Source organism: Gavia stellata, chromosome 2 (assembly GCF_030936135.1).
Source record: "Gavia stellata isolate bGavSte3 chromosome 2, bGavSte3.hap2, whole genome shotgun sequence".
Lineage (NCBI taxonomy): Eukaryota > Metazoa > Chordata > Aves > Gaviiformes > Gaviidae > Gavia > Gavia stellata.
This window is the reverse complement of record NC_082595.1, coordinates 46,408,833-46,429,703: the sequence shown is the minus strand read 5'-3', so window position 1 is coordinate 46,429,703 and position 20,871 is coordinate 46,408,833. Positions and strand designations below refer to the sequence as shown.

General features: G+C 37.3%; 1 protein-coding gene across 3 annotated transcripts in view; it reads left to right on the top strand.

Annotated features, from left to right (window-relative positions):
• Positions 1-10,884, top strand: part of VTA1 (vesicle trafficking 1) — a 41,160-nt gene extending 30,276 nt beyond the window's left edge. Inside the window, exons 6-8 of one of the 3 annotated variants that reach the window (XM_059833443.1) lie at positions 789-962; positions 2,717-2,797; positions 9,678-10,884. In XM_059833443.1, coding sequence (XP_059689426.1) covers positions 789-962; positions 2,717-2,797; positions 9,678-9,823 — 401 coding nt within the window. In that variant the 3' untranslated portion in view covers positions 9,824-10,884. Of the gene's footprint in view, positions 1-785; positions 963-2,716; positions 2,798-9,677 lie in introns of all 3 variants that reach the window. The other 2 variants (XM_059833439.1, XM_059833451.1) reach the window with 2 other exon arrangements.
• The last annotated feature ends 9,987 nt before the right edge of the window (positions 10,885-20,871 follow it).

Here is a 20,871-nt window from a genome sequence, read left to right as displayed (position 1 = left end):
AGCTATTTTAAATTGAACTGAATTCAAATTAAGGAGCAGAAATCAACCATATTCTAAATTAACTGTGTCATTAGCATAATAAAATTGGACCATTAGCCTTCAAAGCAACATTGAATAAACTAGACCAGAACCTTAAGAACATGTCTAGATTGAAAAATATATGTATGTTCTTGGTACGTGCTATAGGATATATTGAACTTCATTATTCTTACAGTGCATTAATGTACTCTAACTATTCTAGATAGAGTTACGGCTCGGCTAAGCTGCATTTCATTTTCTTGTTTGGTATTACTTTCCCAAAGTTCTCCGTGTTTTTTTTTTTTACTTATTTATGGTTTGTTTAATTGACGTGGGGTGGAAGGATTGGCACTGTCTTTCTTTTTATGAAGAGTTTGTAAGGCAAATACAGTTTTCCATATTCTGGTTCATGTATATATTAAAATATAGATTACTGCATATTTGAAGTATCTTGTTCAACTACTGTGGATGCAGTACATGGAAGTAGAAGGGGTTGTACTAATGAGACGAATTGCTTATATTCAGACCAATTTAAACAGAAGAGGTCTTTGAAAGTATGTGAGTTTCTAGATCTTTATCCTATCTTATGTGCTTTTTTACTTTGTCAAATCAACCGTAGGTGGTTTGGGTTGATAAATGTTTTATGTCACAATGTGGTGGCAATTTTTCTACTAACAAGAATTTGAAAAGAGGTTTTGAAAGAAAGCCTAAGTTTTCCAATGTTTGTACAGAGAAGTTGCAGTAATTCCTATTTTGTGTCATCTTAGCAGATGTTGAAAGGGAAGAAGCAGGGTCATCTTCTCTCCATAGTGGAACAACTCAACCAACATCGTCATCGACGTATGAAGCTAACAACATACCAACTAGTAATTACACTGGCATACATATACCACCAGGTGCCCATGCACCAGCCAACACTCCAGCTGAAGTACCTCATAACACAGGTATGCCTGAACCACACCCAAAAAATTCATGCCTTTATGGAGAGGTGAAATTTATCCCTCTTTCCATTACATATAAAGTAAAATAATATAGGTATTCTATGGCAGAAGCAACTTCATAAATTAACATCATAAAAATGCCATCGGAAATATTTTTTATGTTTTTATGGTTTTTAAAATACGTAATTCATATTTTGGAGCACTTTGCCACGAGGGATGTATGGACTGAAAGAGGGACTGTTCCTGCAGATAGGATGGTTTTTTCTTCTCTAGAATCATGCTTTGCAGCAGCCCTACTGTAAAGCACCATTTGAATCTTTCACTTGATAGATGAAATTATGTTACTTCATTTCATATTTAGCTTTCCCTGTGCAGAGAGTCTGCTGCTCTTTATGTGGGAACATAATCCAACATAGTGTTGAAACTGTTACAACACCAGTGTAGCAGTCATGCCTGATGTACCATTCATACTTCTCTTCTATTTGGTTTATACTCCTTTTCCCATGCAAGTACTTTAGTGTGATTGACCTCGAACAATATTATTAATGGAAATTTTGTCCCTACTCCTAAAAATACTGGCTCCTATATCCTTCTTATTCTGTGTCATTTTTGGACCAAAAAAAAAGTTGTATTAAATGGTTTGTGAATACAACTTTTTCACCTCATGTTACCTTTCTATAATGATGTTTAATAAGACTAAAAAACTAAAAGCCCTTGATTTCAATCCTGATTATCATTTGATGGTTCAGATATATTTTTATATTATAGAATATATGAGATGTTTTTGTCACCCAGTTCCTCCTTTTCTTTTACTTTCTCATTTTAAAAATGCTTCACTCTATGAAAAGTTCAGGATGCTCTTTTTACAACTTTATCAAAGGGAAATCCTTCAGATAGGTGGGGTTTTTTGGGTCTGGGAAGGGGAGAGTGTTGTTTTTACATTCAGCCTGGGTAAATATTTAGCACTTTGTTTTTACCAGATCTGAAAATTATGGAATATGTACCTTGTTGGAATACATGAACTCTTTGCATTACATAGTCTTAACCCCATCAGTCATTCCATGAAATAACAGATAATTTAGAAGAGTGATTATACCATTGTCTTGTGTAGCAGATGTAGAAATAATTTTATGTTAGTCTGGTATGTTCTGGACATACTGCAAAAATACGGGTTTGGATCAATGCAAATAAGAGTGTCTAAAATGTGACACAGATACAAGAATGCTTCACAGCGTAAAGTGCTGTTTCTTCTTTTAGCATTTCCCTTATAAAGTAGCTGGCTTTTTTATTCTCACCAATTGTTTTCGAAGGAATTAGGAAGGAGGTAGTTTTAAAAATACAATAATGGAGACTCGCTCTGATATTAAAAGGCAGAATTTAGACTTCAAATATAAGAGTTTACTCCTACTCTTCCTTAGCAGGTTTCCCTCAATACTCAAGGGTAACCAGTGTCTTTTGGACTGGTATTTTCTTATTTTTTTTAATGTTTGAAATTAAATTCCTGTGAAATACTGTACTGACAAAATGAATGACAGCCTGTAAATTCTTCTGTATTATTCTATAAAACATTCATAGTCTGAAGTGAGGGGTTTAAAATTTTTTGTTACAAACTTTCAGAATTGGGAAGCTATCAGCTGCTTAATTTAAAAATCATTGAGTCATTAGGTTTACCTGTTCTATTTTCTTATTTTGTCTGCTTACTTTTAAAGACTATAAATAAAAATAACCCAAGTCCAATTTTTTGCATTGATTTGCAGGAGTGACAAGTAACACCATTCAGCCTGCTCCTCAGAATATTCCTTTAGTTGATCCTTCCCTTTACAGTGCTCAGTCTGCAGGTAAGGTGGTGGCATTTGTGTTGTCTGTACATGGACATGCTGTGTTCTGTGTGTCCCCCCTGCACCGAACAAAGAAGTTTGAGAAATGATGTCATCGTTATCTGACTGTTACTAATTCAGAAATTTTAAAAAGAACGGACATCATCTGCTACTAATTCAGAAATTTTAAAAACAATGGACATCATCTAAACATTGCGTTGCTAAGAGTTTAATAGTTTCTGAAAGCTTTGCTACAGTGTATGATTAGTGTTGTCCATCTGACTTTTTCGAACCAATGAGCTAGCATTGTGTTACCTTTTTTTTATTATTTATGTTGTTTCTTCTCAGATGAGGTTCTGATATACTTAGCAAAGCGTATATTCCTGATGGTCTTGCTGAATTATATTTTTGGTCATTAATACACATTCCCTTCACTTAAAATTTTTTCTACAGGGTCAGTACGTAATCACAACATTCCAGTGGTGTTTTCTGTTGCAGCGTAATTGTTATGTGTTCTTGTTGATTATAAGTAGTACCTGTATTAAATGAAATAATTTATAAGGTACTGCTAATGAAGTCATTTTGATGTACCATTTAATCAAGGCTTTTATCTTTTAAAAAGCCATCTGTCTTTGATGTTAAAATCACTGATAACCTCTATTACATGTATTTTATGTCTGCTTGCATATATCATGCTTTGAAGTGCACACATGCTAACCTTAGGGAAACTGTGAAAGAGTAGTGACTGACAGTAAAGCTGGAATCATCCTAGATTCTAATTTGAACACTGATGTGCATTTGGACAAATTATAAACTCTTTTCTAGGAATTTTTCTGTCTGTGGAATAGAGATAGTAAAAAGATAGGTTATATCTGTTTGTAATAATCAGATTTTTGTTGGCAATATAACGTGGCTGTTGAGTCAGGAGGAGGTCTAGAAGTCCTGGTATGAAATCTGATCACATTCTACCCTGCAGTTTACCCTCACCAGGGAAAGCTGATAGTATACATAGTTGATGCTTTAAGTTCCAGTACTAGATACAGTCAAATGTTGCCTGTTATGGCTACCCAGTTTACATAGGTATATACTTGTATGTTGTAGCTTAAAAATATTTAGTTAGATAGTTTATTATGTTGTTGAAGAGGATATCTATGTTAAAATACCAGCTTTACTGAAAAAGTATTTTTTGATTCAATGGAATGCTACAATAGGAATTCAGTGTTTAGCTTGATTTTAGTCTGCTGTCATAAGAATGCTTAAGGATGTATCCATCTTAATATATTAGGAAGTCGTTTTTGTAGAAGGTGTCTTAAAAAGATAAAAATAACAAAATTTACCTTTGATAGAGACACATTAACCTTTAGTATTCTCTTGAAGAACAAAAGGCACATCCTACTGTTTGTCTGGCGTATTACTGTAATGTCTCATGTGACAGTTAACTCATTTTATTGAAAACAGTACCTCAGACCTGTAGCTGAACCATTTAAACTTGGTGATAGTTTTTGAGTTTTGGGGGCTGTTGTGGGGGTTTCGGTAGCTCAACAACACAAACAACACAGATTTTGTGTTGTTTGGCAGTAAAGCTTTCATATTTAATCAGCTTATCATGATGCTCTAGACAGTCATTCTAACAGATTTTTGGATAACTACTCTGAAAATTTTAGTCATCATTGTTTCTTGGTTTGAATGTTGAATTCTCGTTGTCAAAAATATCATAATTTTGATTTAAACTTTAATTCTTCAATAAGTATTAGAAGTTCCATTATTTGGTATAGATCCTTGGTTCTGAAAGCTTAGAAAATACACTATCAGTTATGCAGGAGTTCGAGAGGGCATAAGGGATATGTCAGTCAGCAGAGATACAGTAACAGTTTTGTTTGCATGCATAGAATTAAGAAGCTTGAGAGCAATGGAAAGTGTTTGTCCTTGCCTGTCACCATCCTGTCATGCATGCCTGGTCGTTACCCAAAGCATCCTCCCTTCAGCTATAGGTGTAAGAGTAACAGCAGATACCATTCTTCTCCTCATGCTGCTGAGGAGTCCTTTTTATGCTAACAGTACTCTGTTCCGCAGTAGCCCTGTTCCCTGACCTGTAAGTAGATTTTAGAAATGCCTGTATGTAATAATGGACTTACTAAACTGTGGGACTCAGGAGCCCTCCCCAGTTCCTACGTTGCAATATATATATTATATATTATTATATATATTATATATTATTTTTAATATATTATAATATATTAATAATATATTATAATATATATGTATTTGGGCTAGATTCTGGCTGCGGATTGAGGTTAGACATTGGTGTGCACCATTCCTATGGAACTGAAGTTTCCTTTGAACAGGAAGGAGGGATCAGTGCTGCCCTCCAGTAGATCCATGGAGCTAGCACAGTGCAAAGTGCATTTGCTCCATGATTTAGACACGATGTCTGTGTCTATACTAATAAATTAAACATGCCTGTAAATATTTGACACTGAGAACAGCTGGCATAGAACCACTCACATCCACACTATTAAACTTTTAAACCTTCTCAACAAGGTAGTTTGTGAAGGCTGCCAATATTGAATGGTCTCTAGCCTGCTCTAACCACAAGTCGTGCCCAGGAATTGTTTGGGAAAGTGCTAGTTTGCATGGGCCAAAACCATGCTGGAGTCTGTTCCAGCAATTTGACAGTGTAGACAGTCAAGTTTGAGTGTTGAGATGCATTCCCTGGCACTGTTGAATGTTCTAGTATAGTCATAGCCAAACAGGATATTCCACATATTCCTGCAAGAGTCTTTCTGGTAGTAAGATCAAATGTATATTTTTAAAGTAAGTTATATATTTTCTTTCCTTCCCATAACATGGGAAAAGCAATTTGATTAATGCTATGATGGGAGGGAAACTTTTTGTGGAGAAGAGTAGAATATTTAATGAAAAGAAAATTAAGTTAAAGTAACAGTATTCCTTTGATTTTAGTCAGCATGAATCCTTCAATAATTGTCCTGTCCTGTGGGAACAGGTTTCAGAGTTTAGCATTGACTTTTGAAAGTGTCATAGCTTATGCAATTAAGCATTGGTTAATGTCTCTGACAACAGAATATAGAGCTACACAGCAACTTTGTATAATGTGTGCGTGCACTTCTCTGGTGTAGTTTGCCTAAAAAATTTATTACCCCTAGATTACACTAAATGCATTCATGGTTGTGCTACACAGAGTTTTTATAAAATCTTCTTATATTACCATATGCTGCCTTCCACAGGTGGTATAGTATAGAGAAACCATTTGTCCATTCTAGTTGTGTGTATATTGATGTTTGATTTTCTACACATACAGTAGAAATAATAATTTAACATTTTACGTGTTTTCATGATCTTAAGAAGAAATCTTTGAGAATTTGTATTTCAAGTATCTTAAGTGCTTTAATGGGAAAAAAGAACATCTTGTTTCAAAAATCATTTCAATTACCTTTGCCACTGTTTTTATACACCAAGTTGCATTATTAAAATGTTCTTAAATCAGCTGCCATGTATTTGGGCAACTTCATAAAAAGGAAAAACGTGATGGATAGAAAAGGATACCAGGGAGAAGCAGATACATCATGTAAAGTACCCATTATTTTCATTCTAAAACTGTTTTTTTTTTTCCTAATCTCTGGTCAAATTACCTTTTGGTTTTCACTTTGTGTATCTCTTAAACTAAAAGAATCATGTTTGTTGACATTAGTTATGGATTCCATATATCTGTCACGTTTCAGTAATGAGTATAACTACTGTGCTAATAATTCCAGATTAACACAGGAGCAGGTTTGTTTCAGGATAAGTATTTTTTCCATCTCACTGTTGTTGGGCTTTTTTAGCGCTCAGAATCACAGGATAGTTGAGGTTGGAAGGGACCTCTGGAGGTCATCTGGTCAAAGCCCTCTGCTCAAGCAAGGGTCCTGTAAAATGGGTTGCTCAGGACCATGTCCTTTGTGTCTCCCCCTGCCCGTGCACTCTCCCCATGGTCTAATTTGCAGCACTGAAGGAAGAAGTTTGAGAAAAAAATGTCTCTGTTAATTCAAAAGACAGCTTTTGAATGTCTCCAAGGATGGAGACTCCACAGCCTCTCTGGGCAACCTGTGCCAGTGCTTTGTCACCCTCACAGTAAAAAGTGTTTCCTGATGTTCAGACAGGACCCTCCTGTTTTTCAGTTTGTGCCCACCACCTCTGGTCCTGTCACTGGGCACCACTGAAAAGAGCCTGGCTCCATCCTTTATGCACCCTCCCTTCAGGTATTTATGTACATTGGTGAGATCCCCCTGAGCCTTCTCTTCTCCAGGCTGAACAGTCGCAGCTCTCTCAGCCTCTCCTCTTATTAGAGGTGCTCCAGTCCCTTAATCATCTTTGTGGCCCTTCATTGGACTCTCCAGGATGTCAGTCTCTCTCTTGTACTAACTGGACACAGTACTCCAGGTGTGGCCTCACTAGCACTGAATAAGGGGAAGGATCACCTCCTTCCACCTGCTGGCAATACTCCTAATGCAGCCCAGGATGCCATTAGCCCACTTTGCTGCAAGGGCAGATTGTTGGCTCATGGACAAATTGGTGTCTGCCAGGACCCCCAGGTCCTTTTCTCCAAAGCTGCTTAACCCTTAGAATATGTAAATTGAAGTTGCTAACTTTTGTGGTTATACCTTTGATGTAAATACAGGCATTATAGTTAAGTTTCACATTGTTTTGAAAACTTAAGAACACAGAGCTGTTTTATTTCTATTCTGCTTGTCCATTGTGAAGTGCTGACTTCAATAGAGCTGAGGCCACTGAGCACATCAAAAGATCAACACCCTTACTGTGTAAACTTTGGTTTATAAATTGAAAATTGTTAACTTTTTTCCCCTCAAGTTATGTCATAATAGCATCTGAAGTAGATTTCATAATAAATAAGGCTTTATGCCAGCAAAACATTCATAGAGCTCGTACTGTAAAAATAAGATTAAGACTGGTGAATTTAGGCTTCCTTCCAATACATTAGTTGAATACTGGACTGATGCCTTGGCCAGTTTTTAAAGAATTATGTTGTAGTTTCTTTTGGCATCATAGTATAAAGCCACTTTGAAGGGAACTTGGTCTTTTTAATTTCTTAAAGATGTTCAGTAATGTGGTCGCAGATTGACCCCAGCTGCTTTTAGTCTGTGACTTTATTTAGGTTACAAAATAACCTAAGTGTGTGCCTGTGTTTATGCACTCCCTCATGCATATTTACACACATGTGTATGTATTTTAAGAGATTTAATGTGGCTTTACTTATTCAGCAGTAAACTAATATACGTTGCCGTGATCATGAGCCCACCAAGTTGTCATGTGCCTCAATATTCAACAGTTATTATGTGGTTATGTTTATTTATTGAAGGGAAAATAAGTAGTCTTCTAGAGTATATTTTAGAAATCGATAAAATTAATCTTAAGAGCACTTACCCTTCTGCTTTTTATTGGGATAGGGTTGTTTTGAAAACCAGCAGACCAGTCTAGTTTTTAATATTCCCAGGTTTTCCGTTTTATTTGTTCAAAAGCTGTTCTTAAATAATAAGATTGGTGAAAGGAAAAGCAAATATAATAGACATTTTCTGATAAGAACTGAGATTCTTTAGTAAACGTTCTCACAGTATTGCTAACAACAGTTTTATTTTGAAAGAAGGGGATCCAGCTAACTGAAATTGTACCATAAACAAAGATTTAGGTCTCTCAGTACAGCTTTCTAAGTTTAAGCAAGGACATGAATATACTTAAATGCATTTTTTTAACAAATTTTTGTATAAAATCTATGGTGCATTTTAAAATGCATTTTTTCTTAATCTCTGAAATCTTTTAATTGCTTATAAGATGCTGTGTGGGATTAAATAAATACATAATTCTTTAGTATTGCATATAATAATTTATCAGTGTGCATAAAAATCAGTCTTTTACAAGTTAAGTTGTTCTGAAAGAACATGAGTAAAGGTTTTATAATTTATCCATAGGTTATTGGAGTGGCATGGGATTAGCCTTAAAGCTCCCAGTGAATTTGTGGGTGGAAGGAGGGACAGTAACATAACTGTGCTTTATTTTATGCACACATCAGTGACGCTATTCACATATTAAATCTTCTGCCACTTAGGGTGTAAGTCCCTACTATGCTTTCTAGAAGACTGAATGCATGTGTGGGAGCATTACAGAATTTCCAATGTTTTAACTTACGTCAAGAAAATATTCTGATTAGTAAATAGCAGTTATTTGTTTCATACTATATTATGATAATTTTTTTGCTAGTGTTCTCTGGTATTACAAAAATGGGCACATTTAATGGGACCAGTCTTGTTTTCAGTCATCTTACATAAAATTGGAAACATAAACATTGCTTGGATAAAACAGAAATATAAAATTTGCAAAAACATGCCAGTGAAAAATGCTTCTACATTTTGAAAAGTTATTCCAGTTGAGAAGGAACAGTTGTCTAACTATATATTATTCCTGAAGAAGAGAGCAAAGTAATTATACTGTAAACACAAAAACCACTGTCCTTGTTTCTTGCAGGTTGTAATGTGATTACAGCTAACTTACTGTCATTAATAAGCTCTCCTTTGCTGCCTTAGATGAAGAGAAGATCTTTCTCAAAGGTATTGACTTACTTTTGAAAGGCACTGGGTCATACAAATACCAGTGTTTAGAAAGGTCCTCTTATATTTTTCAAATGCCAGCAGCAAAGAAGTTAAGCATTATACAAATGGGAAGAAAAATGAACAGAAGAAACACCATAGCTTGGTCTTTGTAATATTACCACAAGTATTAGCCTGGTTTTCATAATATTACCACAAATATAAGCAAAACACAGAAATCATGTGAAAGGAAGCCTCAGTCAAATTTCTTTTATAGTAACTTTGTAATACTTATGTTTTTGCAGGGGAAGTCCGTTTGACTCCAGAGGACTTTGCCAGAGCTCAAAAATATTGCAAATATGCTGGCAGTGCTTTGCAATATGAAGATGTGAGCACTGCTGTGCAGAATCTACAGAAGGCCCTCAAGTTACTGATTACGGGCAGAGAATGAAGCCTTTATCCGACAGATTCATGTCTTTTGCCTAAAGAACTAACAGCTTATTACTGTACCTGTTAGGGGAGTGGAGTTATAGAGAAGTTCTCAATCCCATCACCCATGACAATGAAATCACTGTTTCAGTGTCAGATTAGCAATTAATGGTACAGTAGGAATCTCTGTTTTCATTTTACAAACAGTGGAGCTAGAAAGATATGAATGCAGTGGCTTGATGTAAGCAAAATACTGAAGAAAGTACTGTGAACATTGCTCGAGAGTTAGAATTCATCTTACAATATTTAGATTATCGGAATGGGGAAATGCTGAATCTGTAAAAAACTTGAGCATAAGAATGTTCTGTTAAAATTCTTACTCTGATTTTATTATTTCAAACAATTATTTACTAAGTATAATAGCTTTAAAATGGTAACTAAGATTAGCGCTTTCCTCCTGAAACAAGAGCATGTGAGAAGGCTGACAGATCCACAATGGGAAGGACTTTTTTCTATACATAAATTATTTGGGTATTATCTGAGACATAAGTCAGAGTTGAGGGAGACTTGAGGACATTTGTATTTAATTTTAAAACCTGCTGGAAAAAACATCTCTTGATACTTCAGAGAGAGTAATTTTGATGGTGTTCCAACACAATCCCCCACAACTGTACGGACTGCTACATGTATTCTTGATTATTGGTTCTTGCTCCCTTTGTGTGAACACTTACAATTTTGTATATGTATGGGTAATTAAGAGACAGTACTAATATTTATCAGAGATGATCCTGAAGCTGGAGGCAGAGATTCTAAACTACATTAACTTTTAGGGAGATATACTTCGTAGCTGTTCCATCTTTTTAAGAGGCTGAAAAAAAGGCCTGTTCTTCAGCCATTAAAGCAGTATAGGTTCATCTCTGGTATTAGTGTCATAGAGCTTCATATTTCCAGCTAATATTCTTCCTGTCTGCTTTGTTGTGGAGACTTTTTGGACTTGGGATTTAATTAAAATATCTTGGAAACTGAATTTTGAGTCTTTATGAGGTCTGCCCTTGCAATTATAGAGCTCTTGATTGTTAAAAATCCATTCATGCTGTTTAAAAGAAAGAATAAGTAGTCTTTTAACTGGTGTGACATAATAATTGAGTACACCATAAAGCATGTCTGATTTATGTAATAATTTTAATGACATCTGATCTGTCTTTCTTTCCAAGCTGCTGGATCAAATTCACATATTCTTTATAGCTGCACTGTTTTACAGTGACTAAAATAAGTCTGATACTCAAAGCAAAAAGATGAAGAAAAGAAAATTAAACATAAGTATGCATTAAAGTTTAGCTGGTTATATCCTTTTAAGAGTGTAGAGTCTTTGACAGCAGGTTTGAAAAGGGTGGTATGAAACTTTTAAATGTATGCTTAAGCGTTTTAGTTGACTGAGATTTAATAGATTAAATGTCTGGTATTGTTTGTGTTGCTTTCTGATATGGGATAGCATGCTAATCTGGACAGTGATTTGGATTAGATTTTAATTGTTTTGGGAAATTTAGAATAAATCAGTCTGAAACTTTTTTGACAGTAATGCTGTCCAGACCTGGGCAATAAGCCTGTGTTTTGTACAGTGCTTCATGCAAGATAGATCCCTCACTTCAGTATCAAACTGAATTACTGTAAATTAGTCCATGTATATTATTGTGGTGTTACACTGTGATTGGCAAAGCTGCTTTTCACTTGAAAGAAGGATGCAGAACATTGATCCATTTAGAAATACATATATTGCATTTCTATAAAAAATCTGAAGTTGCTTTCATTTGGGGATCATACCACAGCTTCAGTCCCCAGAACTTGAAGGTGTAAAGTCAGTTTTCCTGTTTCTATTTGCAAAATAATTAAAAGAACTTCAGAGCTTTTGTATTACATGGAAAAATAAGCAAGCTATAATATAATACTGTATTAGTTTGAAGCTTTTCAATTAAAATTGATACTACTATTTTTTTGGTGATTGAATGATATGAAATGGAGAACATAACTAAGAAGGTTGCAAACGAAAATTCAAGTATTTCTTAAAGTGTATAAAAGATTGTCTGTTGGCCGTGTTTATGTTGAACCTCTAGGGAGGGAATTATCAGTGAAGAAGCGATAAGCAATGAAAAAGTCATAAGCATTTTTTATTTAGTGATCATTTACAAATATGTAACTTTCTTCTGCCTAGAAGAAAATTAAAGTAAGTGTCTCTGAGGGAAATGGAGATGAAAATGCTAATACAATAGTTTAAGAAATTCTTAAAGATGCTATCAGGACATTCTTTCTGAAAATAAATTAGAGTTTAGAAGATTTATCATATAAAATTCTCATGACTTCTGTAAAATTAAACATATCCTAATACTGCCCTTCAGACCACAATACCTGAATTAGTAGACTGAGTTTTATTTTGCATAAAATTATTTTACTCTGATAATTTATTTTTCTAATTTAGAAGTTTTGTAGCCATGATTGAAGCCACATCTTTAAGCTGCTAACATTGGATGCAACAGACTCTGAGTATTTATCATCCAAACTGATGCCTAAAGTAAATTACAGCAAAATGTTTCCATTATGTTAAGTGTAGCCTCTGGTACAGCTTTAAATGTGGCAGATAGGCCAAAAGTACAAACCAATGTTGCAGAACAGTTCAAAAAATGTATTATTCAAAATTGGAATTTGTGGTAGGCACTGATATTTATGGCCCCGTTGTTAAATGCTGTGTGAGTTTTAAGTGTTGACTGATTCATTTTAGAGCCACTCAGTTTGATAAAGTATCAATCCATAGCTCCTCTTAAACCAATTCTCAATATGTATGAGTACAGTATTAAATAACAGAGAGTGCCAGTTTTGTTGCATGCTACAGCCGACAACTCTCTTCTTCAGGATGATTGCCACCTACATGCTTGTTGGCCTTTCTCCTTTGGATTGTGAGTTCTCAATCTTGCTTCAGAAAGGAGAAAGAAGCGTTTTCTGTCAGATGTTCCATGTTCAGTTTTGCTACTTATGTAGGGTAGAATTTTAGTAAATCTGTTCAATGATTGTTACTTAAAAGGCTTTTGGTATTACTTAATGTTTTTGCAGTTCATTATACTTTCACCTCTCTGCAGGGAAAGTTCCATATTGTACTTCAGCATTCCTATAGAAGTCTTTGAAAAGTGTCTTGCGGAGCAGCTCATTGTTTATGAAATGGTGGAGATCTTTTTTGAAATGTGCACTAATTGGATTTACTAATACTGGAGGTGTTCTTTTCGAATTGTTGCAGTCATCTCAGGTGGAATTTTTAATGATGTCCTTTGTAAGTGAAGTTTCAGAAGGACAGACTTAAGTATGGTCGTATTGCAGGATGTGATTGTAATTGTAGTATTTGATGCTATGTAATACTTCACTACAAGAAATTAAAACTTACTGTCTGAAGTAGAATTTGGGGGGAGGTGCAGGCATGTGTCTGTGCATTTGTAATATAATGCATGTAAGTTCAATGGTGGGCTATAAGAATGCCTTCCAAAAAACATAATTAGCACCTTGTTTACAAGAATTGAAAAAACGTCAGGTACAAATATATAGACACTGCTGACAAATGTTGTTGTTAACGCTGAACTTTAAATGTACTAGTGTAGTCCCAAAAGTTAACTTCTAATTGTGCATTATTCCAAATGAGTTATCTTTTGATTTTCTCCTTTTTCATGTCAACAGTAAAATAGGAACCTGGTACAAAAAGAATGAGAACACAAATTTAGAGGAAGTTAGATTTACTAAAGGTCAAAGATAGTTTCTGTTTATTGTAAAAACTGTGTGGTAATGTTCTGATTGAGATTGGAAAGTGCCCTTGCTGATACAGTATAATTCTTGCTTGCTTTTAAAATGTACTTTGTTGTGCAGTTTATGGAATTAGAGCCTGAGCCTCAATTAGGAAAACCTAAAGTTTGATGCTAAGTTTCTAAACCACCAGTGCATCCTGATATTCACAGCAATTGTTCTTCACAATCACCTCAGAGTTCCTATTTTTAAGTGTTGGAATTCTAACCAAGTTTGGTGGGAAAAGGAACAATGTTTTTTTAATTGCGTTGCCACCTTTCAGTGCACAGCTGTAGTAACAGGAGAATTGGAGAAAACATTAATTTGCATTAGATACTTCGCTATCAGCAAGAAAAGAGTATTATGTTGCCAACAGAGCTCTTTTTGGCTTACAAGAGTACTGGAACATTCTGATCATAGAGATTGTTTTGAATGTAATGCCCTAAATGGCAGGAACTTTAAATAAGAGCATTGAAAACAAACATGAAGAGAGTGGAGACATATGCTAGGGGAGAAAAAGAAATCACACTCTCCACAGAATGGGAGGGGGCACAAAAATGATTGCAGAAGAAAATGGAAGAAATACTTAGAATTCCCCATGGGACGGGAGCATGGCACTGACTGGAATGAAGTTAGAGTTGTTGGCTAATTTATTTAGAACCTTGAAAGAGATGAGAAAGAAGGCAAAATATTTCAGGAAGATAGGAGGGATGGGGAGGTGCACTAGAATGACCAAAAAAACCCACTTATTTTTACAGCAAACTGGGAAAAATGTGAGTTATAGCACGGGACAAAGTTAACCTAGTTGAGGAAATGATAGCAGAGACTAAGTCTAGCTCTGAAAGATACAAGTTGACAGCATTTTGAAAATGGAGAGGAGATCTTCTCATGCTTGGGACCTTTATGCTCATTAAAATGTCATATTTATTAAATAATTAAAATTTATTTGATGTGGCCCTTTTGGAGAACTTAGGAGACTACATATGTAACTGCATGGTGTCTGCAGAGAACTACAGAGATCCATGTTTGTCCTTAAAATACTATCTCCTGATTTTTTCGCTTTCCTTCCTCTTTTGATTTGCTTCCTCTTTTTCAGTGTCTGTATTTATTCTGCGATGTTCCCATAGCTAGAGGGGCAGTTGTTGTGGTTGAATACAATGCTAAGTACAAGTGATAACCACAGAATCACTAAGGTTGGAAAGGACCTGTAAGATCATCAAGTCCACCCATCAACCCGACACCACCATGCCCACTAAACAATGCCCCACAATGCCTCGTCCACACGTTCCTTGAACACCTCCAGTGGTGGTGACTCCACTGCCTCCCTTGGCAGCCTGTTCCAGTGTTTCACCACTTTCTCAGTAAAGAAATTTTTCCTAATATCCAGCCTGAACCTCCCCTGGCACAACTTGAGGCCATTTCCTCTTGTTCTGTCGCTGGTCATTTGGGAGAAGAGACCAACACTCACCTCTCTGCAACCCCCTTTCAGGCAGTTGTAGAGAGCGATAAGGTCTCCCCTCAGCCTCTTCTTCTGCAGACATTCTCAGGTAATTTGGGAAGATTAACAGGTCTGGGTTTTACCTGGTGCGCTATGCAGAAAAATGTTGCACTTGTATTTCCCGCCTGAGCTTCAGAGGCTCTTTGGCAGCGGTATGACTACAATATTTAAAGAAGGATATGTGGAAATTAACTCTACTTGCAGCCATATTCCCAATCAGAGCCCAACAAATTGATTTCTAGGACTTCGGAGACCTAAAGCTAAGCAATTGGTGAAATTGTCAACTTTTCCTTGCCTCAGTCAACCCATCTGTAAAATGGGCTTCTTCAGATTTAACGCTTAACATAGTCAGGATTTTTGTAATCCTGACAAGTAATGACAAGACAAGGGTTGATTGTGGTAACAAATTCCCAAAATAGAGTTGTTAGGAGAAGCAGAGAAGGCATTAGTATGTAATGAGAACATGTATAATAAGAACAAAAGAAATGGAAAAAAACTTGATAGGATAATTTAGGGGAAAATGGGCAGGAATGAGGAGATCTGAGATACAGAGACAGTGTAGTTGTAAGTCATGGGCAGCAATTTATAGAGAGTAGTAATATCTGATGCAAATTTTAAAGTGTTGGATTTATCAGAGGACCAACATAACCTCCATTCTACAATATTTAAATAAGTATAAATCCAGTAATAAGAACTTTTAATGGATCTATAAGTTCAGAGTTAGTATTTTACAGCAGAAGAACAGCAAATAAAACAATTGTATTATGAAAAAAACATTGTGATCAACTTGAAGCCTGTTAGTTTAACCACAAAGTTAAAAGAAACCTTCAGATTGTGAACAAAAGACCTGAAGTTCAAACATGGGTATGATAGCATATAGTATATTTTCTCCTAGCCCTTTCGTTCTGCCCCCTGCCCTGGGTGGTTTGGGACACTAGGTTTTTAGAAAATGAATGCGATGAATTTAATTTACTTAAAATGAAGTAATGCTTGACATAAGGCTCTAAAAATACTCAGCTAGAAATAGATTAACATGAGAATTGAAAGATGGATTAAAGCTGGTGGAAGAGATTGCAGTAAATTCTGAATTATTTTCAGGATGGAAATGGAGAGAGATCAGCTTAGGGACACATCCTGTTTCATATATCACTGACTTAAGTGGCTGGACGGCCGAGCCCAGAGAGTCGTGGTGAATGGAGCGAAATCCAGTTGGCGGCCGGTCACAAGCAGAGTCCCCCAGGGCTCAGTTTTGGGGCCGGTCTTGTTTAATGTATTTATTGATGATCTGGACGAGGGGATTGAGTGCTCCCTCAGCAAGTTTGCAGACGACACCAAGTGGGGAGGGAGTGTTGATCTGCTCGAGGGTCGGAAGGCTCTGCAGAGGGATCTGGACAGGCTGGATCGATGCACCAAGGCCAACTGGATGAAGTTCAAGGCCAAGTGCCGGATTCTGCACTTTGGCCACAACGACCCCAGGCAACGCTACAGGCTTGGGGACGAGTGGCTGGAAAGCTGCCCTGCAGAAAAGGACCTGGGGGTGTTGATTGACAGCCGGCTGAATATGAGCCAGCAGTGTGCCCAGGTGGCCAAGAAGGCCAACGGCATCCTGGCCTGTATCAGAAATAGTGTGGCCAGCAGGAGTAGGGAGGTGATCGTGCCCCTGTACTTGGCACTGGTGAGGCCGCACCTCGAATCCTGTGTTCAGTTTTGGGCCCCTCACTACAAGAAGGACATTGAGGTGCTGGAGCGTGTCCAGAGAAGGGCGACGAAGCTGGTGAGGGGTCTGGAGCACAAGTCTGATGAGGAGCGGCTGAGGGAGCTGGGGTTGTTCAGTCTGGAGAAGAGGAGGCTGAGGGGAGACCTCATCACTCTCTACAATTACCTGAAAGGGGGTTGCAGAGAGGTGGGTGTTGGTCTCTTCTCCCAAGTGACTAGCGACAGGACAAGAGGAAATGGCTTCAAGTTGTGCCAGGGGAGGTTCAGACTGGATATTAGGAAAAATTTCTTTACTGAGAGAGTGGTAACACAGTGGAATAGATTGCCCAGGGAGGTGGTGGAGTCACCCTCCCTGGAGGTATTCAAGGAGCGTGTGGATGTGACATTGTGGGTCGTGGCTTGATGGGCATGGTGCTGTGTGGTGTGGGTGGGTTTTTTTTTTGTGTGGTGGGGTGTGGTTTTTTTTTTTTTTTTTTTTTTTTTTGTAATGGTTGGACTTGATGATCTTACAGGTCTTTTCCAACCTTAGTGATTCTGTGATTCTGTGAAGTTGAGGTCACCATCTAAGTCGCATGTAATTTGTGGATGAGATGAAGTTGGGAAGTATTGCAAGTACTGCAAAGAACTGGGAAAAATTCTCTGACTTTGACTGAAGGACTAGAATGGAGTGGAGCTGAAAGGACAAAATATCAAGTCACTCACTTGTGTTCTAACAAGAGAGTATTTTTAAACAGAATTAGGATACTGGAAGCTGAAGTAATTCTGATCAGCCTCACCTAGTTCACCAGGCTAATGCGAATTTAGGATGCATTGGATGAGACTGCTCAATATAGAGAGTAATTAAACTGTCACAATGCTGGGTTTGAGTCTGGTAATTGTTGATGAAAGTCATTTGCTAGTAAGAGATGCAAAGATGGGCTACTGAGATGATGAAAACCTTATCTATTGAAAATAGATTGTTTATGGAATGGCTTTCTTAAGGCATTAGGGACAAAGCATTAATTTATTTTAAGACATCTTGATAAATTCATGGATTGGATTGCAAGATTGAAGTAGTTCTTCGATTTGTCAGTCACTGAGCTTTTGCGAAGGTTTTTCTGGCTTCTGATCAACCTTGAGTAATGGTCCATCTCCCAAAATACCTGGAAATACTACTGTAAAAAAAGGTATTGCAGGACCTGAGGTGTTGTGATGACCTGATTTCTCCCAGTGTCTTCCCGTGATGCATTATTTTTTCTTGATGAGGTCTAATGTTTGTAATTGTAATGCATTGTAAGTATTTTGTGAATAATAGTGTGGGGCAGAATTAAGAGATTTTTATGCATTGTATGAATTCAATACCTAGAGTATGTTTGCTTGTGACTGTGGAAGACTATACACAGTCTGCATGTTTCTGAATGCAGACACCTTTTAAACTTGCAATATGTATAGCATATTATCAAGATATGGTACTGCTCAAAATAGAGACCATATCTGTTGGCGTGAATACAGGTTTGCAGGAACTATCCCATACTGAAATCCCTGTAAGCTGTTGTAAAAAACAGGAAATATTTCATTTTTGCTGAAGGTGATCAAGTGTATCAGCACAGTCTTGGGAAAAATACTTTATTCAGTGTAAATATTAAATCTGTATTTGTAAAACAAGCATGCAGGTACTCATGACTGCTGCATTTCAGCTCAGCAGCCCTTCGATAATAGAAGCTTTACACACATGTGGCTTTTATCCTACACTTACTTGCCTGAGTAACTTCACCCATGTGAATGGTCCTATTGAGGCAGTAAGAGTACTCATGTACATAAGTGTTTGCTGTGTTCGGGTAGAAAGCTTTGCTTGTTGTTCAGTAAAATATAGCTAGAACAGTGGCAATGGCTTTAATGAATCCAAGTGTGGTGTGCTGCTAGTTCTCCAGTGTGGGGGTTCTAATCTCATAATCTTTATACTGACAGATTTTGAGATCGAAGTCTTGACTTTTTTCCATTTACATTTTCTGTCAGAAATGCTGAGGTTTTATTTGTACTTTACGCAAAGTAATAATGATAAATCTTACTGAACCTAATTGCTCTAGACTTGCAGAAAAGGATGGTACTCCTTTCAAGGCTCCAGCACTATATTTTATGGTACAGATACATCTAAACACAGCTCCTATTAGCTAAAAAATTTTTATTCTCAGCAACACCTGCAGGAATGTGTACGAGCCCCATAGTACAGGCCCTGCTGTGTATACTGCAGGTGATCATGAAAGAGGGCAACTTCTGTTCTTGTTCACTCTTAACCACCTACCTAAATCAGAACATTCAGCTCTCTCTCAAAGAGAGCATTCTGAACACTGTTGAAGCTTTCTTCCCCTTACCACATAGCGTTAGATGATATATTTCTCCTGCAGACTCTTTGGAGTACTTAGCGGTTGTCCTTGCTGAAACTCACCTCAAATACTGTGTTCAGTTTTGGGCCCCTCACTACAAAAAGGACACTGAGGTGCTGGAGCGTGTCCAGAGAAGGGTGACGAAGCTGGTGAGGGGTCTGGAGCACAAGTCTGATGAGGAGCGGCTGAGGGAACTGGGGTTGTTCAGTCTGGAGAAGAGGAGGCTGAGGGGAGACCTCATCGCTCTCTACAACTACCTGAAAGGGGGTTGCAGAGAGGTGGGTGTTGGTCTCTCCTCCCAAGTGACCAGTGACAGAACAAGAGGAAATGGCCTCAAGTTGCACCAGGGGAGGTTCAGGCTGGCTATTAGGAAAAATTTCTTTACTGAGAGAGTAGTGAAACACTGGAACAGGCTGCCAAGGGAGGCAGTGGAGTCACCCTCCCTGGAGGTGTTCAAGGAACGTGTGGACGAGGCGTTGTGGGACATGGTTTAATGGGTACGGTGGTTTTGGGTTGATGGGTGGACTTGATGATCTTAAAGGTCTTTTCCAACCTTGGTGATTCTATGATTCAGGGGAGATAGAAACAGCATAAAATGTGGAAGTTTCTTTCTACAGCCACTTTTCATAGTAATTATGTAATATTTGTTGGTATTGTTCAGTCAGCTTTCTGTGAAGTCATCTGTTTGTAAATGTTTCTACCTTTATATGTCAAGTTTACAGATCCATGTGTATTTGGTCAAATCCCTAAGCAATTTAAACCTAAGCACATTGGAGAAATGCTTCTGCATTTCTAGCACCTGCAATTTCTTCAGTTTCTGACAATGGAAACACCTGTCACCTTTCTACTGAAATCTAAGTCCTAATTCCACAACTTCTTTCTCTGTCACAGTTCATCTTTTCAGAGATCATCTTGCCTCTTTTGACTGCTTTGATCAGTCTTTCCAGTCAGTTTAGACACAGATGCTGCCACAAACATCTGTGCACTGTGCAAATCTTAGGGACAAGCCTCAGAACAGCCCAGTTTTTTTCCCTTGGTTTATACAGCTCCAGTCTCAGATTAAAAACAAGATGACTTTCTACAGGCATTCGCTCTCAGTGACTAGTTAGTTAGTAACTAGTCTGTTAGTCTCCTGTCTAGAAATTTCTTCATCTTCAGTCAACTTCTTTGTCTTTTTAGTCCTCCGCTGTGCAAAATGTAAGGACTCGAGAGCACCCAAGAGAAAACATCTTTTTGCCTCCCAGCTTCAAAGCTCTTTCGCATTCAAGCCTTTAGAAAAGGGAAATGCAAAACACAGGCTGGGAACATTGAGTTTGCAGACATAATGTTTTCAGAGGCTGAAGAGGCTTTCTCTTTGTAGGGCACTCTAGAGAAGACCTGAGAGTTTCGCCCGATACTCTCAGAAGTACTTTGCAAGGATAATATGTTCAATCAGTCTACATCTTGGTAGGTTCCTCCATCATCACTCCAAAACAAAGGTCTTGCTGACTGACACTCACTGGGTAAGTTCAAAATACTTGACATTATACTCAAATATCTAGGAAATTTGACAAAAAGTACAAAAAAATGCAGAAGAGGCTTGTTTTGTTCATGTGACCAAATGCAGTAGCCACTGTGTCTACTACAGCCTTTAAAAAGAGTGAACAAACAAAAACTGAGTGCCTTTGTTTATAGTAG